This window comes from Cucumis melo, chromosome 2 (assembly GCF_025177605.1).
Source record: "Cucumis melo cultivar AY chromosome 2, USDA_Cmelo_AY_1.0, whole genome shotgun sequence".
NCBI lineage: Eukaryota > Viridiplantae > Streptophyta > Magnoliopsida > Cucurbitales > Cucurbitaceae > Cucumis > Cucumis melo.
The window spans coordinates 9,630,661-9,658,352 of NC_066858.1; the positions used below are offsets into that span (position 1 = coordinate 9,630,661).

Consider the following 27,692-nt stretch of genomic DNA (forward strand, 5'->3'; position numbering starts at 1 on the left):
AAGGCCAAGATATGGAGATTTGACAGCTGACAAAGAAAGAAGCGGAGGAGGTGGTGGATGGCGTAGGTTTGGGGGGAGGAGGGGGCGGCGAATGGGAAGAGATTGAGAAGCGATTATTGAAGAAGCCATAGTTCGCGGTTGTGTTTGTTTATCGGGAAAATTGTGGCCGCTGAAGGAGGAAAGTGAGGGAAAGATAATGGGAAATTAGATGCCTCTATTGAATGTGAAAGTTAAAACATAGGCGTGTAGTAAGTTGATCGACCACTTGCATTTCATGTTTGGTTGAGAATCTTTCTATTGTGATACTAATTAATTGACAATGTAATGAAATTGAGTTTAGAAAGGGAACATGAATGAATCGTGATCACATATGAACAAGAGGATTCTCAAGGAATGAAAGTATGGTTAAGAAAGACTTAAAAGAATTGAAAGCTACTACCTATACCAACAAGGTGCACCTTCATTTTTTCAATGATTCAATTATAGGAACTTTAAAATTAAGTGTGTTTGACTTGGAACAATTTTATGTTGGATAACCTCCTGAGAATTTTTCTAGGATGCATGTGAGTGAACAAAGCATGCTAAAAGGATGTATTGGTTTGTTGGGACAACTTTATCTCTTAGAAGCCTTCAAGACAAGCAAGGGCGACGTAGTTAGGTCGTAGGAAATGCAGAGGAATGTCGGGGCTATCAGTTGCTAAATCTGTATTCCGAATCCTGGCCTAAGGTGTTACATATAATAGTGAGCAAGTGATAGGATACTAATTAATGAATCAAAAGCAGTGCCCATTGATGAAATTAATTACATGGTCAAGTAATATTTTATTTGTACCCAATGCTTAAGCCTCACCAATGTTCCTTGGTAGAGCAGTCGATTAATAATCATTGGTCGTATAAGCCATAGGATAAGCTTAGAGTAATGTTCATTTATTGGGATATTGGATGCTTACTGAAAGTGGGAGCCTTACGCATCTTCAATTTGCAGATGATACTATGTTATTCTGCTATGCTTTGGGAAAGAGGAGTCTTCCTTGATTCTTAACCTTATAGTGGCCTTTTTTGAAGAGATATTCGGGGTTAAAATCAATTGGAACAAATGTACAATTTTGGGAATTAATAGTGATCAAGAAAAGCTTAAGAGGTGCGCGGAGACGTTCGGTTTGTGAGGTTGCTTCTCTTCTTTCTTCTTGCCTAGGTTTCCCTTTGGCCGACAACCCAAGAGCTATGACATTTTGGGATCCAATTTGTGAGAAGATTTAAAAGAGACAGGAGGTGTAGAAGAAATGGTTCTTCTCTAAAACTGATAGATTAGATCTGTGATGAGTGGCATCTGTGTGTATTACTTTTTCAGGCCACTAGTTCGGTGTGCAAGTGCATTGAGAAGTGTACGAGAGATCTTTTATGGGTAGGGGTGGACGAAGGAACAGGATCTCAGTTGGTGGGGAGGCAATGAGGCGCCTAGTGAAGGCACGTGGGGGGTGGGGGGATTAGAAATTGGAAACCTAAGAATTTGCAACAGAGCTTTCTTGGTCAAGTGGCTCTGATGCCTCACCTTTGAGATCGAACCTTATGGCTTCGAATAATTGTGAGAAAGCATGACACCCATCCTTTTGAATGGACGGAGAAAGGGGTTAAAAGGCACACATTGAAACCCTTAGAAAGATATTTCTTTTGAACTTCCAACTTTTTCTCACTTTCCTCGTTGCATTGTGGGGGAAGGTAAAGACACTTATTTTTGGGAGGATTAGTGGGTGCGGGAGAGCTCTCTTTGTTCTTATTTTTCGTATTTCTATCACCTGTCCTCTTTTTGAAATAGAAACAAGCCTCTTTGTTAATGATAATAAATGAGACTAATGCTCAAAGTACAAGAGTAGTATACTAAGATCAATAAGGAGAAAAATGACTAAAAGGAAAATCAAAATAATGATACGAACAAGCCAAAGTCCTTTATAACGCAAACCTAAAAGGAGAGAATACCCCAGCAAAAGAATGGTCTTTCAATAAGAAGCCAATTTTTGTGGAAGAATTGCGCACTAAAAGCTTGAGCCAAAATGAAAATGAAAGTAGACGGAACCCTAATGGGAGCCAAAAATGATCTTGTGCTCGAGAAGACTTGCTAACAATTTGCAAACCAACAAATAGCGAAGTAATATTAAATTCTTTGACAAGAGGAAACCATTCTTGCACTTGATAAGAGAAGATGAAACGAACAAACCAACTCAATCGAAAAGCCGGAAACTAACTTATGATGTCCACAATAAGCTTCGAGATGAGTAAAGAGGGGAACACCAAGAGAACAACAACCATTCTTATTGAATCTTCACTGAAATGAAAACCAGGAACTGCTAAAAGTTTTAATTGTTCTATTGGTTGGAAACAGTTCTTGATCCCAACTTCTTCAATGAAACTAATGGGAGAAATAGTTCTGAATTAAAAGTTAAAGAGACGTGATTCCAACCTCTTTATCTGCAACCTTCTAACCTCGTAAAGAAACCAATTATTGGAACAAAAAGTGACTAAAATCAGATTTCAAACAAAAACTAGTTTGCATTTTTCTACTAGTGTCTTTAAATGGGCTGGAATTTTGCGATGCTTAGACGGAGAGGGTTTTCAGAGGTCTATTTTCCATCAATCAAATCCTCTTCGTTCTAAAACAAATCATTGAGATCAGTTTCTAGGGGTTCTTCAAAGAATGATCCTTTAACTCATTTAGCTTCCCCAAATAATCATCTTCAACACTACGCACCCTAAAAGGAGAGTCAAAATCTAAATCACAATTCTTTTTGGATGGAGGGCTGGAGTTTGGAAAGGGGAACCACTCAAAACTTTTAATTTTAAGGAAGGTAAGGAAAAAACAGAATACTTCAAATATGGTTGGTCGGATCTTTGAGGGTTTGGTCTGGTTGAAAGAGAAGGAACTTGAATCCAAGTGCAATTAACCTGCAAAGAATCAAGGTTTTGATCTAAGCTCCATTCTGTCCTTAAGGCACTTGTCTTTTCTGAATTCTTGATGTTTGACGTAATTGAAGATGAAGCAACTTGGTCTTGTGTCTTTTACCTTTAAAAATTTAGAGTTTTGAGAATTTTGGTCTTGCAACATCTTTGTCTTTACAAGAACCTTTTTTAAGAGATGCACAAAATGCTTGGGGAACGTCTCAAAGGGAAGTGAGGGTTTCTTTGATTTCGTATGCTTTTTAGAAAAACCTCTTAGACTGGATCTGGCTGAAGATGCATGAGATGAAGAAGATAAATGCACAAACTAAGAGGAGAGGCCTGAGGCTTTTTTAGGAGTTGTAATGGGCACTGACTCCTTTGCAGAAGGGGCAATCAAAGCTGAAGAAGCAGGAGAGAGAGATCTTCTTATGGCAGAACAAGGAGTGGTAGAAATCTAACATCTAGCCTATTGGACTAAATCAGAGAAGATAGGCTGAGTGCCTTTTGGTTTCTCGGTGGGCAGTAAAGAAGAAGCAGCCAACAAACTCTCTTTCTTCGTTAAAAGCACCCCTTTGACTTTTGCTTCAATGTTCCCTCCAAAAATGAAGGTATTGTTAACGTGTCTTAGTGCATTTTATAGCTGTATGGGCATTAATTATGCATTGAAGAATCCAACACTTCCTCTGGATTACAAAGCTTTGATTGGCTTTCCACATTTAAGAAAACTGAAGAGCCCATAAGAACTTTCTTTCTCTTCTTTGATTGCATCTTTTTGGGTTCCAGCAGAGAGTTCACGAAGACCTTTGGATTTTCCTCATATGCAACCACCTTCTTTGGCTCCAGTGAAATAGATTCCAACTTTTGATGTTTCAAATGGTTGAATTTTTCTGATTGGATTAATGGATTTTTGGTATATTGTGCACGCATCCTTGCTGGTAAAAGAAACTCAAACTGATCATTTAGCGAATCATATTCAAACCCTTAAACCTTCAAAAATTGATTTAATGTAACAGCATCCGTCGGATTTGAAAAATCATGAACAAATAAGTCTCCTCTGACTTTACTGGGTGGATTGACTAGAAAATATTACCGAAGTTCAAGAAAATATTACCTCTTTTCTCATCATTGTTTTCAAGTGTTGTCGGAATGAACCCAAAATTTTCTTTAACTTGAACTTTAGCTTCTGAAACATTTACAAAATTCAAAGTTTCCATGGATATATCTAATAAGCCCCCAAATTAGGCCCCCATAGTTTCAAGAGTTTGATTATCCTAGTAGTCTAGAGGTAAGGTCTTGATCGAGATCAATCAACTATATCCTCTTCCATACAATGGTTTGCTATGTAATATCTTATCCCATTTGTCAAAATTTAAGTGGAAGGCACCTAAATCTTGCCTAGGATGGTTGCTCTATCACTTCATTGAATAATCTTTGATCAATATCAATTAGAGCATTCTCTGCAAACAACAGGTTGATAATAATCTTCGATTGGAAGGAAGTTTGTAAAGTTTCTTTAATCTCGACCTAGCCATTGAACTCAAATAGGCAAGTGACAACCCAAAGATTGTTGAAATCTGTTCGGAAGACCTTTGGATTCTTGATAATCCAATGTTAGCAACTAATCTGTTTTTCCAGGTCGAAAACAGAGGTCTTATTTTGCTTGATTTTGTCCACATAACTATCCTTCTCTTCTTGTGATCGGCCCAAACCTTCAGAGTGGTTGCTTTTTCGCTTGTTTTGTACTGAAAACCATGTCGTATAATCGTGCTTGGATTTGAAGCTTTTCATCATTTCCAGAAACGTTTATCGTCCTTGTTTTCCTTTGCCCGATTAGATATGTAAGAAAGATCTTCCTCCTGTTCTAGGCCAAAAGTTGCATCTTAAAACCCACCCTTTCTCCACTCTGAATTTTGAGACTTCTGTTATGCCTTTTTTGATTCTTTCTTTCTTGTAGAAGTACTTCATTTTTAATTGTTGACATAGTTCTTCGATAACCTCTTGGAACAAGCAGAGTTGGGAGCTTGATAAAGCGAGTCTTTTTTTTTTTTTGGCAAACTTACTCGTCGGAAAACTGATATCTTCTTAAAGTGTCGAGAAGGGGGGGGGGGGGGTGGGGGGAGGAGAGAGAACTTACCTTGTGACTTTTGTTTCACTCGTCCTCTTTTAAAAATCGTCAGTTCTCAGATCTTTTGGTTGGGTCTAAGGATTATGTTTTTCACTTTTGGGGTTTGTTGCAATTTGTCCAATAGGGAAATGACGAAGGCTGCCTCTCTTCTTTCTCTGCTTGAGGGGTGCATTTTTAGGAAGGGGAAGAGAGATGTTCGTGTTTGGAGACCTAACCAAGGTCGAGGTTTTTTCGTGTAAATTCTTGTGATTTGTTTTACTTGCCCTCTTTTAAGAATCGTCTGGTCTCATATCTTTTGGTTGGGTCTAAGGATTCTGTTTTTCACTTTCGGGGTCTGTCACAATTTGTCCAATAGGGAAATGACGGAGGTTGCCTCTCTTCTTTCTCTGCTTGAGGGGTGCAGTTTTAGGGAGGGGAGGAGAGATGTTCGTGTTTGGAGACCTAACCGAAGTCGAGGTTTCTCGTGTACATCCTTGTTTAGTTTGTTATTGGATCCCTCCCTTGATAGGGTGTCTGTTTTCGATGTGGTTTGGAGAATTAAGGTTCTTAAAAAAGTCAGGATTTTTTGTTTGGCAAGTTTTCCTTGGTCAGGTGAACACTTGTGATAGGCTTGTTAAGAGGAGGACGTCTCTTGTTGGGTCGTTTTGTTGTTTGCTTTGTTGAAAGCCAAAGGAAGACCTTGATCATATTTTTTGGGACTGTTAGTTTATGCAGGACGTGTGGTGTTCTTTTTTGCAGGAGTTTGGTAATAGCTATGTTGGCGAAAGGAGTGTTCGAGCGACGATCTAGGAGTTCTTCCTCCATTTGCCTTTTAGAAAGAAAGACCATTTTTGGTGGCTTGTGTGGGTGTGTACAGTGATTTTAGATATTTGGGGGGAGAGAAATGATCGGGTGTTTCGTGGTAAGGAAAGGAATTATAGTGAGGTTTGGTCCCTTGTTAGATTTCATGTGTCTCTTTGCCTTTGATATCGAAGACCTCTTGTAACTATTCCATTCGTAACATTTTGCTTAATTGGAACCCCTTCTTGATGGGATGTTTTGGTGGGCTGATTTTTTTTTTCTCAATAAAAATTGTTTTTCTCAAGGAAAAAAAAAAACTATAATTGGGGAATTGCATTTAAGAAACAGGAGAATTTTCATTGAATGGTTACCACGAAGTTCAGCGCATTCCAGATGGTGGTAAAGTCAAGTGACACCACATAAAGAGCTCTTCCTCATTCAGTTAGATTATTGTTGGACCCTTTATTTTTTCTTCTCATCTTCGCATGGAAAGCAAACCTTCCTGATACTCCTCCCTTCATCCATTGAATTGGAGACATCCATAGGCAGTCAGTCCGTTCTGCACTGTATGAAAGAACCTTTCTGTGTATGACTTCTCTTTTGCTCAGGTTGAACGGATACAAAAGGGAGATCAATCTACAAAGTGGTCAATTGTCTAGAGAAATTTCTTAGAGACTTCATATGGATGGCAACCCTTTTAAACCGCCTCTCACTTGGTTGCCTTCTAAAGGAGGAGGCCATCGACCACTTATTTCTACATTGTCCTTTTGCAACCAAAAGATGGTAGACTATTCTTATTGGCATGGGTGGAGTTGTGTTTACATAGGAAGACGATTGGCTTATGGAGGCACTTGATGGTAGATTTTTGGCGGAATAGGGAAGGTTCTTTGTGGATGTGGTACTGATTCTCTCCTTTGGGGCCTTTGGAAGGAAAACAACAGCCTGGTGTTTGACGACAAGTCTTCTTATTTTGACTCTTTATGCCTTTTACTGCAACACCAAAGAAATACAAATCATGCTAAATTCTGTTATAGCTTTCTATGATTATTAAGAACTGCAATGCTTTCTTTATAGTTTTGTGGGGAATAACCTCTGCCCTTTGCCCGTAGGCTGTTCTTTGGTTTCTTTTTAGAAATATATGTCTCTGTTTCTTACATAAAGTTAGAGAATACATTTTAATTGAATAATATTGATTTTTGAAGCTGTTTATTAGGTTTTACTGTCTCCTGTTTTGAATCGTCAAATGTTTTGGAATTTGCAGAAAGATCATCAAGCCATTGATATTCTTTTAGCAGAGATTGACATATATGAGCTTTTTGCTTTCAAACATTGCAAGGGAAGGAAAGTCAAACTTGCTCTCTGTGAAGGTTATTACTTTCTTCCTTTAGAATGCAAGCTTGAATATTAATTTTATATTTTACTTCAGTTGATGTTGTTGCTTTGATAAATTGCGTTTTAAAAGGATGCTTGGTATATAATTGTTTGATTTCTAAGTGTACAATTTGGTGTTCTTTCTACACAGAACTTGATGAGAGGATGCGGGACTTAAAAAATGAGCTTCAGTCGTTTGATGGTGAAGAATATGATGAAGATCATAAGAGGAAGGCCATAGATGCACTGAAACGAATGGAGAATTGGAACTTATTTAGTGATACGTATGAGGTGAGGCCAGACTTTTATAGGTTTTGTTATTTTTGACTTTTATGCAACACTTCATGTATTCTTTATTATGTTTTGTAGAAGGGTTGTTAACACTCAACATGAATGTGTATTTTTTTTTCTCTAAATTCTTGTAACATGCAGGAGTTCCAAAACTACACTGTAGCACGTGATACTTTTCTGGCTCATCTGGGTGCTACTCTCTGGGGGTCAATGAGACATATTATATCACCTTCACTGTCGGACGGGGCATTCCATTATTTTGAGAAAATATCATTTCAATTGTTTTTCATCACACAGGAGGTATGGTTCATATTTCTAAATATACGGAAGGACCATTGGTATATATTAATTTTCTCTTAACTCTGTTGATGCAGAAAGCTAGAAACATTAAACAATTGCCCATAGATCTTAAAGCTATAATGGATGGGCTCTCGTCTTTGTTGTTGCCTTCACAGAAACCTCTATTTAGTCAGACCATGTATGTTGTTTATCATGTAGATATATTAATTATATTTATATCTTTGTACTGTCTATTCATTATCTCCATGAAGATGCTCGTTTCCTTTTTAAAATATATATATAAAAGATGGGCTTTAGCCTATAAATTTTATCATCAACTCTTAAATAGCATTTTTTATTATAAAATGAAATTCTTTGTTTTGTTTTGTTTTTATAAAAATATTTTAAGATATTTAAATAATTTTATATTAAAGAATTTTTATTTATGTGAAACTTCTTAAGTATATGACCCAAGAATCTTATTCTTAAGTCATATTTGGATCTTCCTTGAAGACTAAGTATCATCTGTTGTGGATTTATGCTGCCAATGTATTACTGGACGAACTTTGCTTTGGAAGGATGCATCTTGTTATCTTTCTAAATCTTTTTTGTATTTTCTTTTCAAATCTTTGTTCTGTGTTGGGAGCTTTTATCTTTCACCGGTGATCTTTTATTTTCTATTGGGTGTGTGGTTGCTTATAATGCTATTTTTATCTTTCTTTTTCTTCTTTTATTTTTGAGTGCCAGTCTCTTTTCATTATACCAATGAAAAGTTCTCTTTCCTTGAATAAAAAGACCAAATTAGACGGTGAGTTACCACAAAACGTATGAATTTGAAACATGAAGAAGAAGGCTAGAACTAAATAACATCTTGAATATGATCCAAATTTCTATATTTTTCTGTACAAGAAACAAAATATTTCATTGATGAAATGAAAAGTGACTAATACTCAAGATATGGACTCCATAAGGGGGAGAAATAAAGAAACGAAGAAATCTAGTGATAAAAACAATGTAAAGAAAACTGAAGCATCCAAAAGAAACTAAAGGAAGAAAGAGAAAACCAAACACAAGGCTAGAAACAGCCAAACTAAAAATCAAGCAAAGTAAGTCCTCTCTCCTCTCTTCTCCTCCCTCACTCCATGGCTTTGGCATCCCCGAATTCCGGCAAGATAAGTAGTTTCAGACATGGAGGCGAAAAGCTGCAAAATCCAAGATTCATTTTACTGCATATGGTTTGAAAGAGGATATTTTCATATTGAAGATGTGGTTTTTAGAAAAATTTTAAAAGTGTCTAAGCTTCAACTTAGATGGTTTGTGGAAGCTATTAGAATCTAGTGAAAGAACCAAAATGGAAGTTCTTTTAGGGAAACAGAAACGACGGACGTGAATCACCAAGGCTTACTAAATTTCGAACTCTTTCAGGTTGGTTCATGAGGTGTGTAGCACGAAAGGGATCCAACGACTTCTCCATTATTCACATCTTCTCAAGTAATTCCAAGAAGGGATAGTTTTCATTTCTTAATATGATCAAGGGCTTTTTGTTGATTCATAAATACAAACAGTGGCATTCCTCCCTGCAGCACGACTCGCTTAAGACGGGATCACGACCTCCTCTAGCAAACTCTGGGTTTAAGCTGTGTAGATAAAGTAAAGGGAGCCTAGAGCAAATTTCAATCAATCATAGTGGGGAAAAAAAAAAATTTGGGTGAAAGACACTGGGTTTGAAAATCAGACAATTGTATTACGGAAGACTTTTCTAACCTCGGGATATTATCACGTTTTTTGCCTTCGATGAATGGAAGGACATAAAAGCCCATATTGAAGACTTGTTCAACATCAATATCAGCATTAACCCGTTATATGTCGATAGAGCCGTTATCAAAGTAACAAGAGGAAAGGTTGAAGATTTGGTTATTACACTCGGAGAATGGTTTAATAATCGAAAATTTCACCTATTATTTGAAAAGTGGGATGATGATAAGCATAGCGAAGCAACACTTATTATAGGGCATGAGAGCCAGTTAAGAACCTTCCCCTTTGCGTATGGAGGAAAGAAGTCTTCAAAGCAATTTGTGAGCACTTTGGAGGTTTGGAAGAAATAGCTCTAGATACTCTTAACCTTATTGATTGTTCTAAAGCCAGAATCCAGGTGAGAAAGAATTTATGTGGGTTCCTACTAGCAACCATTGAGATAAAGAACACTTTAAGAGGAAGTTTCTTCCTTAATTTCGATCTCCACTGTTGATGAAAAAAGATCTTTTACTTAGTGACTTCACTAATCCTATTGATTTACGTAGATTAAATGCAGTAGCCTTGGATGAAGAAATCGGACCTCCCGTTGGTGTATAATAGTCTAAATATGCAGCAGGTTCCAACAATCAATAGAAACCCATTTGAAGGAAAAAAAAGTATGGCTGGTGCTTTACTTTTCCGACCGGCCGGCCTCCTACTTGCTAGAGAAAAAAGAGAAGAACAGGCCACGTGCCAAAATTCAAATTCAAAATGAGAAGAGCAACAGCCACTTGTGGGGAAAGAGGTAAGGAATTTATGGAGGGACGAGGAGAGCAGTGGCAACAAAGCACCTAAAGCTGATGCTGTTTGTTCTCCCAAATCTCCATCTGTCAGCAGCCCCATAAACAACTTCAATGCTGCCAATAAGAAAGGATCCAACTTGATGGGTCCCACCAAAGCAGCCTATACAGGAGGAACACATGGGTTCTGGTATGCTAACAAGAAGGAGGAGGAGATGAGGCCCACAAACATTAAAGTTAACGGTTTTCCCTTACCCCTTAATGAAGTACTCCAACAACCTATCTCTCTAGACAACAGAAACAAAAAGAAGGTTAAAAGGAAAAATAAAAGGACCAATCGAAAAATCCCCTATTCAGACAGTGGTTAAGGATCTCCAGATATTCAAGAACTCCCAGAAATTCTACATCAAAGGAAGAACCTCCTTCCAAAATGCTTGGATGGCCCTCCTGAATTCTGATTTACTTGAGGAAAGCTGTGTGAAAATTCAAACTTTTGGACTAGAATGCAAAAGGCAGTAAATAAAACTCACATCTCTTCAAATTTTAATCTATCTCTTGCAATTCCAGATTCGGCCATTAATCTTGGGCGAGGTACTCTGCATTGAGCATAAATATTACAAATTCCGGAAAAGAAAAGTTTAGATGATGAAGAATCCATAGTCATTACCACCAGCAGTGAAAAATTAGAACCTGTGATTTTAGAGGATGGAGACAACGTGATGGCTGAATAAGACGCATATAATTTGGAGGATGCATTGGGTCCAAATCTTCCTAAGTTATTTCTCACCCCTGAATCCAAGGCATGTTGTAAAGAATCGACCAAAAACTTGCTGCAAAACTAGTCCAATTCATTGCCACTTGCAAAATTGATCTTATTTGAATAAAAGTTTGAATAAGCGAAAGCATGAAATCATGTCGTGGAACATTAGAGGCCTCCTAAATAAATCAAAACAATTGGTCTTGAAAAGAGTATTGGAGTTGACCAGTTTGCTAAATGGTCTAAAATCACCAAAAGCCAAAGAGATGGGGTCTCGGCCTAAGTGATTTGAGAATAAGAAATATGGCTCTTTTATCAAAATGGGGATGGAGATTCATGTCAGAATATAAGGCTTTGCGGTGCAAAGTAGTTAAAAGTATTCACGGTATCTAGCCCTTCCTTTGCCACACTACTAGCGAGAAGGAGAATTTGAGTTTGAGAATCCTGTGGATTAGTATTTCAAGAGAATGACGCAAGATTGAAGCACTAGCCATTTTCAGAATTGGTAATGGCAGCTGAGTGTACTTTTGGATTGATCCATGGTTGGATAATATTCCCTTAAATAGCTCTGGGATAGCCAAACTAGTTCCTGAGTAGTTTACCTTAGAAGATTAATGAAAGAGGAGGAGGTTCTTAGCTTTCAAACACTAACGATTTCTTTAAATGCGAAAATGGTAAACTCTATCCCAGATAAGAAAGTTTGGTCCCTATAGCCAAGTGGGCTTATTCACTGATAGATCCTTGGTTACTCATCTATCGCTTGCTTCTCTCATCGATGTTTCTTTATACAGGGGGCTTCGGAAAACTAAGTGCCCTACCAGAGTTAACATATTCGTATGGATTATGCTTCAAGTGAATTTAGATTGTGCCTCTTCACTGCAAAAAAGCATCCTTTTCATTGCAAATCTCCTCATATGTGCCATCTATGTGGTATGAATCAAGAATACCTTCAGCACCTTTTTTAGAGTGTCCTTGTGCAGTAAATTGTTGGTGTAGGCTGTTGCAAATTTTTAATTTCAGATGGGTTTATGATGGCAGTTTAAGTGGTAATGTGCTGCAAATTCTCTCTGGACCAGATTTAATGAAAACCTCATCAATTTTATGGTGCAATGCAGTCAAGGCCTTGTTAGTAGAAATATGGTTTGAAAGAAATCCATGTGTGTTCCACAATACGACTTCAGTATGGTACGATCGATTTGATTATGCTCATTTAAATGCTTCATCATGGTGCTCCATGGTCAAAGGATTTCAGGATCAATCCACAAAGGACATTTACCTCAACTGGCAAGCTTTTATTGTTTAGTCATTTTGAGTCCAAAGAAGGAGATTTAGGCAAGTGCCATGTTTTTGCCCGATTTAGAGTTGTCTTTTACTTTTTAGTCTTTTGTTACTGATAGGCTGCTGATGTAAAGGTCTTATGTCTTGGACCATTTTTACTTTCTCAAGGTTGTTTCATTTTTCTATTTTTTGGATATGATGAGGACGCTAACGGAGTATCACAACCTAGTTAAGATATCTGGACGCGTCTATTGATCCTTAGTTCTTTAATTGCTTACTGTATAACCATCTTGTATTTTGTGCTCTGCTTCATTCTTTATAATTTCCTTTTAAGAAGAAAATAAAGATCACCGGGAGAATTAATCCATTAAAATACCTCAAATTTCTGGGAAAGACTAAAATTTTAGAATTCCTTTCTGAAAAGCTAACCAAAGCACCTAGTTCTATTCCACCTGGAAGTTAAATAAAAACTTAACCAAAAATAATCCAACTTCTAACATCAAGTCCTTCATCCTTGTATTTCATATCCTGCCATGAGATTGTTACTATCTGTAATGTGATTGTTATCTCTTCTTTTGGAATTATAGTTCCCGTAATATTTGTAAGTATGTATTGTAGGTTACCACTCTCAGAGGATCCTGCTTTGGCAATGGCTTTCTCAGTGGCACGACGTGCAGCAGCTGTTCCACTGTTGCTTGTCAATGGAACGTATCGGAAAACAATTCGTACCTATCTCGATTCATCTATACTCCAATATCAATTGCAAAGATTGGATCATTCCCTTAAAGGTTTTGAGCCTCGCTTAATTTATTATGTATGGGTGTGTGCGTGTGTTTCTAATTGGATTTCATGATTTCATGGTCACTCTAGATCTTTTTATCAACTCTCCAGTGTTTTTTTTGTGCACCATAAAAAATGTCCTGTTATTGTAATTAAGAACATTTTGGAAAGAAGAAGACATTCTTTCTTAGTCATATTAACTGAGGAACTACAATCATCTTACAAATTTGATTGTGTGTAAATATATGTAACCTAGACAAGTTAAGAATACCAACAGTCTATCTTTGTAGTTCAGGAGGTACGGGTGAAAATATGAAGATGAAGGAAGTATATACGTGGAAGATGTTGGCCTCAAAAAGGATATAATCATACGTTACAAGTTAAAAGTTCGATCTTTTCTTAGAAATTACTTAGGCCTCAGGCGTTCAAGTGTGTTTTCGATGCCTCTTTGCTGCCTTCTCCAAAACTTCCATCAATGGCACTTGAAATGTTCTAATGCCTCGCATGAAAAGAATTCTATGAGATAGACTTCTGATACTTTTAGTATACCGAAGGAAGAAAGAAAAAAAAACATGTTGAGAAGATTGTTCTTTGAGAAAGTCCGTGGAATTCTTATAACATTGGGAAGGTGTACATGAATAATGGAAAAATACATGATGTACATATTCTCCAGCCTTAAAGTGACTAATGTTTGATGCCGAAATTTCTGGATATTTTCCTTAAATTTGTTCCACGAAGTTCTTTTATTGAAAAATGAAACAAGCGTCTTCAATCAACATTTCATTAAGTACAATGTAGATACAAAATCTAAGCGATTAGGGATCAGCAAGTGTACCTGGAAATCTCAACTAGGTTGACATCCGCATTGCACTTTCTTCACTTCCACAATGTTGACTTTTCAAACCAAATTGGATTGAATATTCACCTGTTTGAACTTTTAGTCTCCTACAATATAAGGCTGAAGAAAGGTAGTTTGGACATGTTCTCCCTTTGGGCCTCTAATAATAAGGGTTAGCCTTCGGTTTCTTCCTCCTCCTCTCCTTGACTTTCCTTGTTTTATTTTAGTTTTCTCTTTACATTGTCTTTGTACGTTTCTTCATTTTCTTTCTATGCAAGTGAGTTTGATCTTAAGTAAATTTTGTGGCCCCTCAATACCAGCAACATAATTTCTAGCTTGATGCTCTTAACACTAAAGCTGCTTCAGGACTTTTTATTAGAGGCATTCTTTATGATCTCATATGTGGAGGAAAGAAAGGTTTGTAGTCTCAAACTGGAAGTCGGTGAAGTTGCTTGATGTGTTGAAGGATCTCTGAGAAAAGTAGTATTCTTCCGCATCAAATCAGGCTATACAAGTTACTTGATTTTGTTTTTAAACTTTTCAAACCATATCTCAAGTTTGATAGCATAATTAAAAGGGTTTTGTTTTTCTATCCTGATCTGTATCTCTTTTCTTTTTCCAGTATTAATTTGGTTATTTTGGATTTTGTAGGAACAAATGCTCCTCATAGTTCTACACTGGAAGTTCCAATATTTTGGTTCATTCATACAGAACCTTTGTTAGTCGACAAACATTATCAGGCAAAGGCACTTTCCGACATGGTTATTGTAGTACAGTCAGAGATTTCATCCTGGGAAAGCCATTTGCAGTGCAATGGTAAATCACTTTTGTGGGATATGAGGTTAGTTCAAGGATCTTTAGTTTTCTTGTGACTATGATGTTTGGACTTGAAAGTACAATGGAATTACAACTTTCAGAGTTTGCTGGTTTCCCATCATTCTAGGTGCTTGGCTCATTTGATTGAATTGTTACTTGCATTGGCTTGGGCATCAAGTGCATGACATTTTACTCCCCTATTTTCCTATCTTCTCCATTTTTCTATTGAATCCCTGTTTCTGCCTCTTGCTTATTCTCTCTCTCTCTCTCTGACATAAGTGATCAGTCTGTCAAAATCGATTTTGGGATCAAGCTGGTTTAGGAAAAGAGGAAAGAACAAGAAGAAAATAAGGAAGGGGAAAAAGGGAGAAATGGAGAAAAACCGTGAGAAAGAAGTTTTTAGGCACTACTATACCAACATTAATGCTGTTGCAGTAGCTTTGCCGTGCATTTGCCATCAGTAGTTACAAAATGACTTAGCCACCGAAGCCACAAAGACATGTTGTAATTTAATAAGAGCAAATGACTTAGCCACCGGAGCCCACAAAGACACGTTGTAATCTAACAAGAGCCTAAACGTCACTCCAAAACCTCTGAAGACTCCATTCTTTCTCTACCCCAATAAGACCCCATGAAACAACACACACCCAACCTCCCAGAGAAAACCTTTCCCTGACTCTCAAAAGAGAGTGAGGATGGAACTCTTTGAAGAACTTCATGCATCACAGGCTAAATCATAGCTCCAAAGGATATGGTCAAAGTCGAGTTCAGAATTATAGCTAATCCATTCATGACACACAACACAAGGAACAAAAGTCAATTTGAAATAATTGAAATGCATCAATAACATCAAGATCTTTCTTAAGTTTTGTAGATGGTTTTGATTCCTTATTTCTAATTGGTGAAAATGATCAACAAGCAGATAAGTTACTTATAATTCATGCCAAATTATCTCCTTTGATTGAAAAGTGTGGTTTGCAGTTGTAATCAAGACCACCAATGCCCCCTGATTCTTCTTTGGGTATGGATGGCTTTGAATGGATTAAATGATTTCAAGAATCTTTTAAGGCCCACTCTCGACTAAGGATCGTTCAAAACTCTTGTATTCCAGGAGACAAATTCCATTAGTAAAGGAACTTTTCACTAGCTCTGTATGTAATGAAGAGTCAAATGTTAGGTTACTAGATAGGAATATTAGTATGTTAGTATCAAGGGGTATAATGGTCATTAGATGGAAACTTAGTTACTGGATGTTGTGTACATAGTAAGAGGATGAGTGAGTGAAAGTCAGACTATTTCAAACCTTGGTTGGATGCGGTAGAATTCTATTTAATGGGATTTTTAATTATGAGGTGAGATGTTAGGGCGGTGGTGCGATTCTATTCCATTGAGTTTTCAAGGAAAAGAAGTTATTTTGTAGGCTTGAATGCTCTTTCATTACGGTGCACCGCGGTCAAGACATTACTAGTAGAGCTATGGTTCGAAAGAAATCAATGAGTCTTCCATGACAAGTCTTCAAGCTGGAACGGTCGTCTTGAGTATGCCCGATTAAAGGCCTCGTCATGGTGTTCTTTATTCAAGGTTTCCAAAATTATTCCCTTCAAGAGATATTACTGAATTGGCATGCCTTCATTTTCTAACCGATATGAAGAGATGTTTCCATGTTATCTGTGTTTTCCTCTATATTTCCAAGCTCTAGAAAGTGTATCTTTTAGCCTATGGGGAAAGGCTTGCTTCAGCCTGGTGATTTTGATATAATCTGTTTCTGTAATTTGTAGTTGGAAAAATGAGGGCACTAAGGGGTGTTAACCTAGTTGAGATGTCCTAGTACATCTATTGATCTTCAGGTTATTTGCTCTTTGTATATCCTCATGTTCTTTGAGCTTTCTCTCTTTATTATTACCATTATTGAATAGTAATGAGATCGGTTTCCTTTTTAAAAAAACATTCAGACATTAATTATCTTCATTTCAATATGGAAATAATAGAAATTATTTATAGGCTTAAACGTCGGGACTTTAATTGTCTTCATTTGAATAGATAGCTTTCTAATCCAAAGAAAAAGGCCTTTGACAAGGTTGATTAGGACTTCCTTGATCTTGTTCTAAAAAGCACAGGTTTTGGGAACTTGAACACTTGAAGAAATTGTTAGAGTGTTGATAATAAGTTTACCTTCACCCACCGACTTAAACTTTTGGGTCAATTGGTGATTCAACCTGATATGAGAGCAGGAAGTCCAAGAAATCCTGTGTTTGCAATGTTATGTAAGAAGCCCTAGATGATCTAAATTGGAAACTAGCAGTTATGGATAAAATGAATGCTCTTAAGTCAAAGTGGTACTTGGGAAGAAGATAAGAAGAATGTGGGGTGCAAATGGGTATTTACGATAAAAGTCTAGTGTTGAGGGTAATGTTGAAAGATATAAGATCAAATTATTAGCTAAAAACTTTCCTATGGAATTGATTGCCTGGAGACTTTTGCTTTTGTTGTGAAAATAAACTCCACTAGAATTATTTGGATTGGCCTCTTCATCAATTAGACATTAATAATGCTTTTCTCAATGGTGATTTAGGAAAAGTGTTTATGCGTTTACCCCCAAGATTTGAAATGGAACTTGGAAATAGCAAAGTTTGCAGCTTGAAGAAATCATTATATGGTCGTAAACAATCTCCAAGAGCATGGTTCAAATGCTTTGGAAAAGCAATCACTATTGACATTGGGAATAATAAAACTACAATTTTAATTGTCTACGTTGATGATGTTATTCTCATAGGAAATGATGAGGAAGGTTTTGTTGATCTTAAGAACAAGCGTGTAAGTGAGTTTCAAATCAAAGACTTGGAGCCTTTATTTAAATACTTTTTAGGGATGGAGTTTTGCAAGATCTAAAAGTGGATTTTTGTTAATTTTAGAGGAAAGATGTTATTGATTTACTTCGAGAAACAAGTTAGACAACCAAGACCCCTATTGAGCCAAATTTGAAATTTCAAGCAACTTGTGAAGAAGCAAAGGACAAAGGCAAAGATACCAAAAACTTGTAGGTAGCTTGTAGATTGATTTATTTATCTCACACACGTCTAGATATAGCATTTGCAGTAAGTATGATGAGTCAATTTATGCACTCATTTGGACATATTCATTTTGAAGTAGTGAATGGAATCTTGAGATACTTGAAAGAAACCCTAGGTAATGGTATATTATTTCAAAAACATGATCATTTTCAAGCAAAGTGTATATTGATGCAGATGGAGCTAGAAGTACTACTGATAGAAGACCTACTTCTGGCTACTATTTGCTTGTTGGAGGAAATTTAGCATGACGTCGTGAAAAAACAAAATTTAGTAGCCAGGAGTAGCGTTGAATTGAAATTTAAAGCCTTGGTCCATGGGATTTCAGAAAGTACATGGATTAACAGGATCCTTGAAGAACTGAAAGTCTGAAAATGTCTCAAAATATACCTATACAAGTTTGTTGTGATAACAAGGCTATAGACATAACTCACAATCTAGTTCTACATGATAGGACAAAACACATTGAAGTTGACTAGCATTTCATAAAGAAGGTTGATGCCGGTGTAATATGCATATCTTTTCTTTTGATGACAGAACAAACGACAAATATGCTAATTAAAGGCCTTTCAAAAAGACCATTTGACAAATTTATCTGCAAGTTGGCCTGGCGACGAATGACATCTACAAACCCACTTGAGGGGGAGTGTTGGATTTCCATTTTTCTTTTATAATATTTGGATGTTTATTGTGCATATTCTTCATTTATGTCCATAATATATTTTCCTTGTTGGTAGTTGGTCTTTTTTCTATATAAGAAGACCTTGTATTTGATTCATAACAAATAAAAAAAATCTAAATAATATAATCCTTTGGTAGACCCATTTATAGTTCAATTGGTTTAGGCAACTCTCGGAGAAGAGGTCAAAGGTTCAAATTCTCATTTGTAGTTGAACTAGAAAAAATAAAATATAATCCATTGCTTTTCTATTTGGATCAATATGTACGAATATGTACTAGGACAACAAATACAAAATACATTACCGTATAATAATATAGTTTATTTAGTCGGTGAGGTAAAGATGTAGTACCCAAACTTGTTGGTAATCATCAGCGACACCACGATACAACTTTATAAGTGCTAAACATGTGGAAGATATTTCACTATGATTATCTCAGGGGTGCTACTTGCTTCAGTGTTTGTTGTTTGTTTTCTGTTTTAAACCATCATTTGTAAATGAAATGTGATAAAATTGATATGAACAACTTCATTTACAATATATGTGGTTTACCACTTGTTTTAGCAGTTAATCTGAAAGGCTTCTGTCATCAGGAATTATCTTAGAATATTAATTGTTTGTTTCTTCTTATATCTTTCTATATGTAGGAAGCCAATCAAAGCTGCTCTATCTGCGACTGCAGAACATCTTTCCGGTCTGCTCCCTCTCCATCTTGCATACAGTCCATCCCATGATACAGCAGTTGAGGTACAATAGTGAAATCCTTTGTGTTGGAGTAACCATCTGTTTTTATTTTATATTATTTTCTTCTCTTTTCTTTTCTTTTTATCTAAAAGGAAGAAAAACTGAATTACATAATTTTGGCACACAAAATCTCTAATTGGATTTTGTCCAATTTTCTGCTGGAGTCTACTTTCTTTACCTTCTCGAAGTTCCAATTCCACTGTTATATCCTTTTAAATCTCTTAGTAGAACTCAATTAGTTTATCTACCTAGGAAGCACAAACACTGACATGCGACATGTTGACACGCCCATTTTCAAAAAAGTAGGACACAACATGTTGGGGACACATCTTTTTTTATTAAGAAAAACACATTTATGTTGTGCATATCAACATATTGCGAAATATTCCATTTAAAAACATCCTTAAAAACATCAAATAACAGGTTAAGCACCATAGAATTCACAAATTTATGCATGAAGGTTTGGACGTGAATGTTTGGGTGTGAATATTTGGGCGTGGAGAAATGAGGGTTATTGTGAAATATTCCATTTAAAAACATCAAAATAACAAATTAAACACCGTAGAATTCATAAATTTATGCATGAAGGTTTGGACGTGACTGTTTGGGTGTGAACCTTTGGTGGAGAAATGAGGGATATTGTGGCTGTGGGGGATCTGTTTTCGTGGAAAAGAAATGGTCGGAGACAATCTTAATAACCCTAAAATGTGGGGTTAATGATTTGTCTTTAGGCTGGAACAATAGGCTTTGTGTCTCAGACGTGTCTGGGCGTGTCCGAAATAAAAAAAAAATAATCGACATGCCAGCTGTCTTTTCGGACACGTGTCGGGCATGTTGGGGTTGGACACGTGTCCAACAATGACACTTGGCCATCTTAGGAGTATAGGTGCTTCTTGGTTTTCTAATATTAACTTTTAACCGTCATCTACAACAATTTCTCTTCTTTTTCTACTATGATCCTTATCTTGTTGCCTTTGATAAACCTCGGTAGAAACCTTCCACGCCTAAACATCTTTAAAACGCTCGCCAATTGAAAATTCTATAAAATATAAGTGATGTATGCTTGTTGGGGGCATGAATTGGATTATAGATGTGTTTAGTTCTGTTATTTGTTTTATTTTAGTTTCAGTTGGATAGGGGCATAGAGCTAATTCGGGTGTATTTTCAAGTCCAAAGTTATCCAGATTTTAGTGGGTTTAATCTTATTTTTCTTGTTTCTTATTGGCAAGTTCGAGTTTTATGCTTTGTTTCCTCTTATATACATGAAGCATAATCTCATTTCAGTAATTCAATGAAAATCTTGTTTCCGTTTAAAAAAGCAAAGTGGAGAAAAACCTTCGTGATTTCATTTAGTTGAAAATGAGGTAACAAATTGGAAGTTTGGCATTTTTTTCTCTGTGGAGGTTTGCATTCTTTTAATCTGCTTTGTAGATCATAGTGATTTGTCAAGTTTCGATCAATGGTTCTAAGAGACTAAGCCAAGTCAGGTTGGATGAAGGTTTTAGTTTAACTTTTGCAATTTTAAGGGAAAAATGTTGTCTCGAATTCTTTTCCTTTGCATGTTCAACTGCATAATTAAGATAGTCTCATTCCTCGTGATGATCTTCAGGCTACACATCTTCCTTCAGAATTTTTTCAGTCATCTTAGTCGGATTATTGGTATCCAATTCTACAGTCCGAGCCCCCATCTTGAATTGTGGGCTTCTTGAATCTTATCCTCTATTTTATACTTAAAGGTTTACCAGCTTTGATATTCTTGAAAACTAGGAGTTCAATCCAAATATTTTGGAAGAAGCTTGTGTTTGGATTACTTCCTCATCAGAGCCTCCTCACAGCCTATCTCCTCATTCACTCCGACAGAAGTCATGACTCTAGGATCAAATGTTATTTTTACCAAAGGTTCCTTGTGCTCTTGCACTACTAAGGCATCTAACTCCACTCATCTTGGTTATGACGGTTAATCAGATGTAGCATCTGAGGTTAGCATGAGTAATGAGGAGGTTGAAGAGCAGTTAGTTGATACCGCGATTGATGATTTTCCTGTTGTGGACGTTTTAGAAGAAGCTTTCAGATATCTTTTTGCAGTTGATGATCGGAGGATTTTGAATGAAATAATTAGCAGCATTAGTGAGATAAGTGTCTTCAATCTATCACAAATTTCAGTCTTTAATTGAGATTTGTGGTTTACAAATGAAAGAAATTAGACCTCTGTTGCCACAAATAGACATTTAATTGAGCCCTATAAATGGGTCTCTTTGGTTTTTATAGGCTTTAGAGATTATTTTAAGTTTGTTTGGAGATTTTTTTCAATGTTTTTTTGTCAATCGAAGCCATTCTTTTAATGCACCTGTTGAAGCTTGCAGAGTTCTTATTTTGTTTGTTTGGAAGACCCCTAATTCTCTAGTTTTTCTTTTTCTTTTTCGTTCTTAGTTTTCTTGTGAGAGTTGTGAGTTCTCGACGTTTATTTTGGTATTTGTTTGGTCGTTTATTCTTATTGCATTTCGCTGCTTGTCTTTCTTTTTCTTGGTGGAAATTTTTATTTTTAAGCCTTAGTTCTTTTAATGTATATCAATGAATCTTCTTGTTTCTTGTCTTTAATAAGATATATTTGTTTAATGAAATACATCAAACAATTTTTTTAAGCATATAATGCATAAATTCATTAACTTTAAATTTCCTTCTCATGTTCATGTCTTAGATCTAAAAAATAGTGATTTATTGTCATATTCATGTTGTATTTGTATACTTGTCTCTCTATATGCTTGCTTAGAGTATAGATTATTAGAGCATTCTGTTTTGGTCCTGTTGTAGGCAATGCCTAGAAATGGTTGTTTTCCATGTTTACTTTCATGTGTTCTTATATGTTTCTCATTAAAGTATTTATGAGTTCAGGTCCTTTGTACTTCTCATAGTTTCTGTAAATATAACGACAACATCTGAATGTGGATATTCTGTTTTCGTGCATTACTAACTAGGTGTATTTCGTCTATACAACCACTCTTTAATATTATAGGATTGGATATGGTCAGTAGGCTGCAATCCATTTTCCATTACTTCCCGTGGATGGTACGTTTCACAGTTTCAGTCTGATACTATTGCTCGGAGTTATATCATCACAGCCCTTGAAGAATCAATTCTGCGAGTCAATTCAGCTATTCATCTTTTAATGATGGAGCGTACCAGTATCCTTGACCAGAAACTTTTTTTTTTTATTTTTTTTATTCTCACTTATCTGGTTAAGTTTGCATCAATATTTTATTTAAAATGCAGTGTTATTGTTTTCAAACTAAAACTCTGTGGGTGTAAAGCCTTTACAAAAGTTAGCTGAAAAGTCCTTCAAGCTCTTCCTGTCACAGGAGCGTGACCTTGTAAAAAAGCACCAGTATGTTGTTAGCCTGTGGAGAAGAGTAAGTGCCTTAAATTTCTCCAAAAATTGCAGTAGTTCTGACATTCTTCCTAGTTTATGGACAATCGAGTTTATGATATGTATTATATTCTCAGATCTCAACCGTTTCTGGAGAGCTGCGGTATATTGATGCTGTAAGATTGTTGTACACACTAAATGAGGCATCCAAAGGGTTAGCTCTTTAAATCATTGTTTATATTTTATGCAAATGTTTATCGTATATAAGTCTTTTTAACCTTTAAACGATGTCTTAATGGTTGAAAAGTATGTTAGAATTGGTTATCTACATTCTTTCTATAATCACTTGTGTATGATATGGAATAGTACGCCAAAAGAAAATAATAATAATAATAAAATTGGTGTCATTTACTGGACATTTGCCTCCATCTTTTAAGTCTTCAACCAAATTCGTTTAGTATAAAATATTGGGAAAGAAAAACAGAGGAGATAGTGGCCATTATTCCGAATCACTTTGGGCCTAAACTTGCGGGATAATTTGTCCACCGTGATTTGCAATTTAATATGATTTTGGTTTAATTACAAATTTGGTCCCAATAGTTTTAAAAGTTAGAGTTTAGTTCTTATAAGTTTGATAAAATCTCAAAAATAGTCTTTGTGGTTTGATAAAATTTTCATAAATCATAAGAACTAAATTCTAACTTTCTTCGAGCTATAAAGGCTAAATCCATAATTTAAACCTTTCTCTTTCTTCTTTTTTAACTTGCATTGATGTTGAATATGAATTGCATACTCACTTTTGTATGTTTTGTAGGTTTGCTGATCAGGTAAACACAACATTAGCTCTTCTTCACCCGATTCATTGCTCACGAGAGAGAAAAGTAGACATTGTATTTGATGGAACGACCATTCCTGCTTTCATGGTCATTTTGGGGCTTCTCTACATCCTTCTAAGACCAAGGCGTCCGAAGCCAAAAATTAACTGAGAATATGCAGTAGTCGGCATGTATCATTCACCAGAGGGAAGCTTTCTCGAGATGTCTTGCAGAAAAGTAGAGGTTCACAATTTTTCTTTTTCTCGTTGAAATCCATTTTGAAAGTTGAAAATGTGTTATTAGAAGAGGGTAAAAAATGAGGATGTGAAAAATAGGTGATAGATTATGGGTTTAGCAAAGTTAAGGAGGGCATCATATAATCACATAAACAGAGGTTTTAGAATGTTTGGCATATCCATTTATGGGTCGGAAATCTCATGTACTGAGTTTTTTATGCCCATCTGAAGTTTTTCACATTCAAATTTGTGTTAAAGTTTTACTGTCCGCAGCACACGGGTTTTACTCTCTCTCATTTAGTTATTATTGTAATAACAGTGAAAAAGTTAATTTTTGGTTCATGATGCTTGAACATAGTGTCTATTTGGTCTTACGGATTTCAAAATGAAATTTTAGTCAGCGAAGTTTAAAAAGATAAAATGTTTTAAATGATACTTGAGATTGTTTGACAGCTATTTCACGGCTAGAGAGATGATGTGTAATTAATCAAAATTTTAGTGAATTGAGCATTATTATTATTTTTTAATCTTTTTGTCTTTTAGTTTGGCTAAAGTAATAAACTACCGTGAATCGTGAGGGAAACAAAGGCCGATGATGAACCGGTGGCACCACTCCAGTGGATGTGGCAGCCGAAAATCTCAACGCCACTGTAAGATTGGGTAAATTAATAACTCGTAAGTTCTGCTTAGCATCAAATTAATAATTAAATTTAAGATGAATGACAAAGGCACCAAAGATACCATGTTGTCCTTGTGATGTTATTAACTATATGAAAATTCATCATGGAGTTTATGTTGAAATTTATTATAAAATTTTTTGTAATTTAAAATCATATTCTATTCAATAGAGTTATTGAAAAATTATTAGTGAAATTGAATACTATAGTTGTTGCGCTCTGTCTTGCAATGCATCTTAAACCTTGCATTGCAGCATGTAACGTGATTTGAGTAGTCTTGATGCTTTTACGTGAAACACAAAAACGATCGACTTAACTTAAGTCCTTGAATTTTGGTTTGATAGTCTAGCTCAACTTAAAACCTTAAGCCAATAAGTGATAAAAAAAAGAAAAAAACATGCAATGCGAGATATCTAGATCAAACAACTCCTTTTATTACTTAAAGAAATCATGTGTTCCTGAGAAAGCATACAAATGTATGTGCAATGGAAGAAATGGATCCAATTTACTTTAGATACATCTAAACTATTTTAGAAGTTAATATGCTTAAAAAGCGCTAATTAAAACAAATTAGGTTAAAGGAATACTTACCTTTGATGACTCCTATTTTTCAATATTTCCTCACCAACATGAGTCTAGAACTACCACTAGAGTTGACATGTTATTCTTCGGACTTAGAATTGGGTTGTGGGATCCGTTAAGTGAACGAAAAATCGCGAGAGTGATGGAAAAAGGAGGTGCAAATATTATTGAGATTTGGGAGAGAATTAATTGGCATAATTTTGTAAAAAATAAAATTACCAAAAAATTTCAAGTCTTTCCATGTTTGAAAAAATGGCTTTAAATAAGGGAAATTTTCATAAATATAACAAAACTGTAAACTATTTACAGTCCGTATAACAAGTCGATTAAGGAAAATTATTTTTTCGGAATTCCTTATTTGTCCTTACTCTTTTATAACGATCTTCTAAATCTGATAGTTCTTCTTCTTCTCGATTTTTTCACGATCGTCGTTTTCGAGTTATTCATCTTGTATTTTATATGTTTTTCATCTTGATCATTTTTTAAACTTTTTCTTAATTTTCAACAACATTCGCTCTCATATCCATCATCTTCGATAACATCGTTTCTCTTCTTGTCATCTTGGATAATCAAGATCGTCCATATTGCTCTGTTAATATCGTTTCAGTGATTTTGGTTTCGGTGAATATTCTAAATATTGTTTTTTGTTTGAACTATTTAATTGATTATAAAATTTCGTTCAGAATTATATATTTCAGCGTCAAGATAGAATGTTTAGAATTGCAGGTATTACTGTAAGACATCCTGTATTTCATTATGAAGGTTGGAGATTTTGATGATTGTTTACGTCGAACTAAGAATTTATATTTTAGTATGAATGTCGTTTTTGTTTTTTGTTGTTTGTAAGAATTTAAAGTTTTTTTTTGTTTAGAACTTTTAAAAATCACTGTAAGAATTGTGTCTTTCATTATGAAGATCGATAATTTGAAGTTTTTCACGATAATTTTCATTGAATTACTTGATCGTTTACCTCTATCAACATCATCGTTTATCAGTATAGAGACGATTGTTTTGTTATATGAACACGATCATTCATCTTTATGAGCACAAAAATTTTCAATATTTTGTATGATTAACGTCTTTAAACGATCGTATATCTAAGTCAATACGATGCTTTAAACGATCAGTGTCTTTAAATAATCGTTTAGTTTATTTTATACGATGTTTTAATTTATTTTATACGATCATCTATTGTTGTTAAATGATCGTTTAGTATTTATAATCTTTTTTGCACGATCGTTTATTTATCTTTTGCATTGTGTTTATTTTTATTGTTTAGTACATTTTATTCTCTTATTTTGTGATAGATATCTATCTAATTCTTCCTTTCACCATTAAATACTTAATTATATATTCTTTTTTTTTCAGATTAGAATGTCTATTCCTATTGTTGTTTTTTATGGAGGTCAATGGAATGAATGCAATGTTTATGAGAATTACTCAGTGTCTGGAATTTTGATAGATATGTGAGTCAGCTTTAATTCTTTGGTTGCTTTGACATGTGAACAAATTGAATTGGATGAATCAGTAGAATTATCTGTTTTACTTGATTTCGGTAAAACCAATGTTCAAACTGTGGTGCCAATAAAGAAAGTCAATGATGTTGCTTAGTATTTAGCTTTTGCTAAAGCTGTAACTAGTAGACATCCATTAGTTGTCTATGTAAGTGTTAATTGTTTGGGAATGTCTTCTTCATCTAGTAGTATACGAGAGAATGTTGATATGTCACTGAATATAGGTTCTTCTTCTTCTTCTGTTTTAAATGATGAAGTTATAAGAGACATCTCTTATTATTCTGATTTGAAGGAAAAACGTTTATTTGAAAGTAAAAAAGTGCTTTCAAAGTATTTTTGCATAATAGCAGTGAAGACCAACTTTCAATTTAGGACTACAATATCAAATTTGAGGTCTCTTGAATTTAAATGTCTGCAAGAAGGCTGTAAATAATATGTAAGGGCTTCTCGTTATAAGAAGAGTGATATGTGGAAGCTACGAAAATACACTTTTGACCATGATTGTTCATTGAGTATTGCCCAAAGTTCTCACATGCAAGCTTCTTCAACAGTAATTGACGATTGTTTGATACATGATTTTAGATTTCATGTCTACTGATCGTTCCATTCCTAAAAAAATTGTGCATAAGGCTCGTATAAATCTTGGAGTTAATATAAGTTACCAAAAAGTTTGGAGGGCGAAAGAACATATGGTAAAGATATTACATGGTGACACAGTTGAATCGTATGCATTGATTTCAAGATTCTTTGATACGTTGATTAAATCTAACCTAGGTATGATCAGTTTTGTATATCAAATTTAAATTCATTTGCAGATAGATGTGGATAGACTAATATCACAGTCTATCTAAATAGACCAATATTATCATCTTTCATATTTTTTCTGTTTTTTTTTTTGTGCCGATAGAAATGTATTTGTAATTATTACAGGTATATGCACTGTTTTAGAATTGGATGATAGTGGTCATTTTAAGTTTTGCTTTATGGCTTTTGGTGCATTAATCGAGGGGTGGAAATATTATAGACCTATTATTTCTGTTGATGGGACATTTTTGAAGGGTAAGTTTGGTGGCATTCTATTAACAGTCTCATCATAAGATGATAACAATCAAGTCTTTCCTCTTGTTTTTGCCATTGTAGATTATGAAAATGATGTATAATGGACATGATTTTTTGAGAAGATACGATGTCGTTTTTCAGAGCGAGCTAATTTAGTCATTGTTTATGAT

At 35.3% G+C, this 27,692-nt stretch overlaps 1 protein-coding gene across 2 annotated transcripts in view; it reads left to right on the plus strand.

The window, feature by feature from the left end:
- Window positions 1-24,032, plus strand: part of LOC103487197 (uncharacterized) — a 44,528-nt gene extending 20,496 nt beyond the window's left edge. For both annotated transcript variants that reach the window (XM_008445428.3, XM_051081654.1), the window contains 11 exons: window positions 7,101-7,206; window positions 7,362-7,501; window positions 7,643-7,801; window positions 7,876-7,979; window positions 12,968-13,137; window positions 14,619-14,808; window positions 19,179-19,278; window positions 22,289-22,457; window positions 22,600-22,682; window positions 22,777-22,853; window positions 23,454-24,032. In XM_008445428.3, coding sequence (XP_008443650.2) covers window positions 7,101-7,206; window positions 7,362-7,501; window positions 7,643-7,801; window positions 7,876-7,979; window positions 12,968-13,137; window positions 14,619-14,808; window positions 19,179-19,278; window positions 22,289-22,457; window positions 22,600-22,682; window positions 22,777-22,853; window positions 23,454-23,625 — 1,470 coding nt within the window. In that variant the 3' untranslated portion in view covers window positions 23,626-24,032. The remainder of the gene's footprint in view (window positions 1-7,100; window positions 7,207-7,361; window positions 7,502-7,642; window positions 7,802-7,875; window positions 7,980-12,967; window positions 13,138-14,618; window positions 14,809-19,178; window positions 19,279-22,288; window positions 22,458-22,599; window positions 22,683-22,776; window positions 22,854-23,453) is intronic.
- The last annotated feature ends 3,660 nt before the right edge of the window (window positions 24,033-27,692 follow it).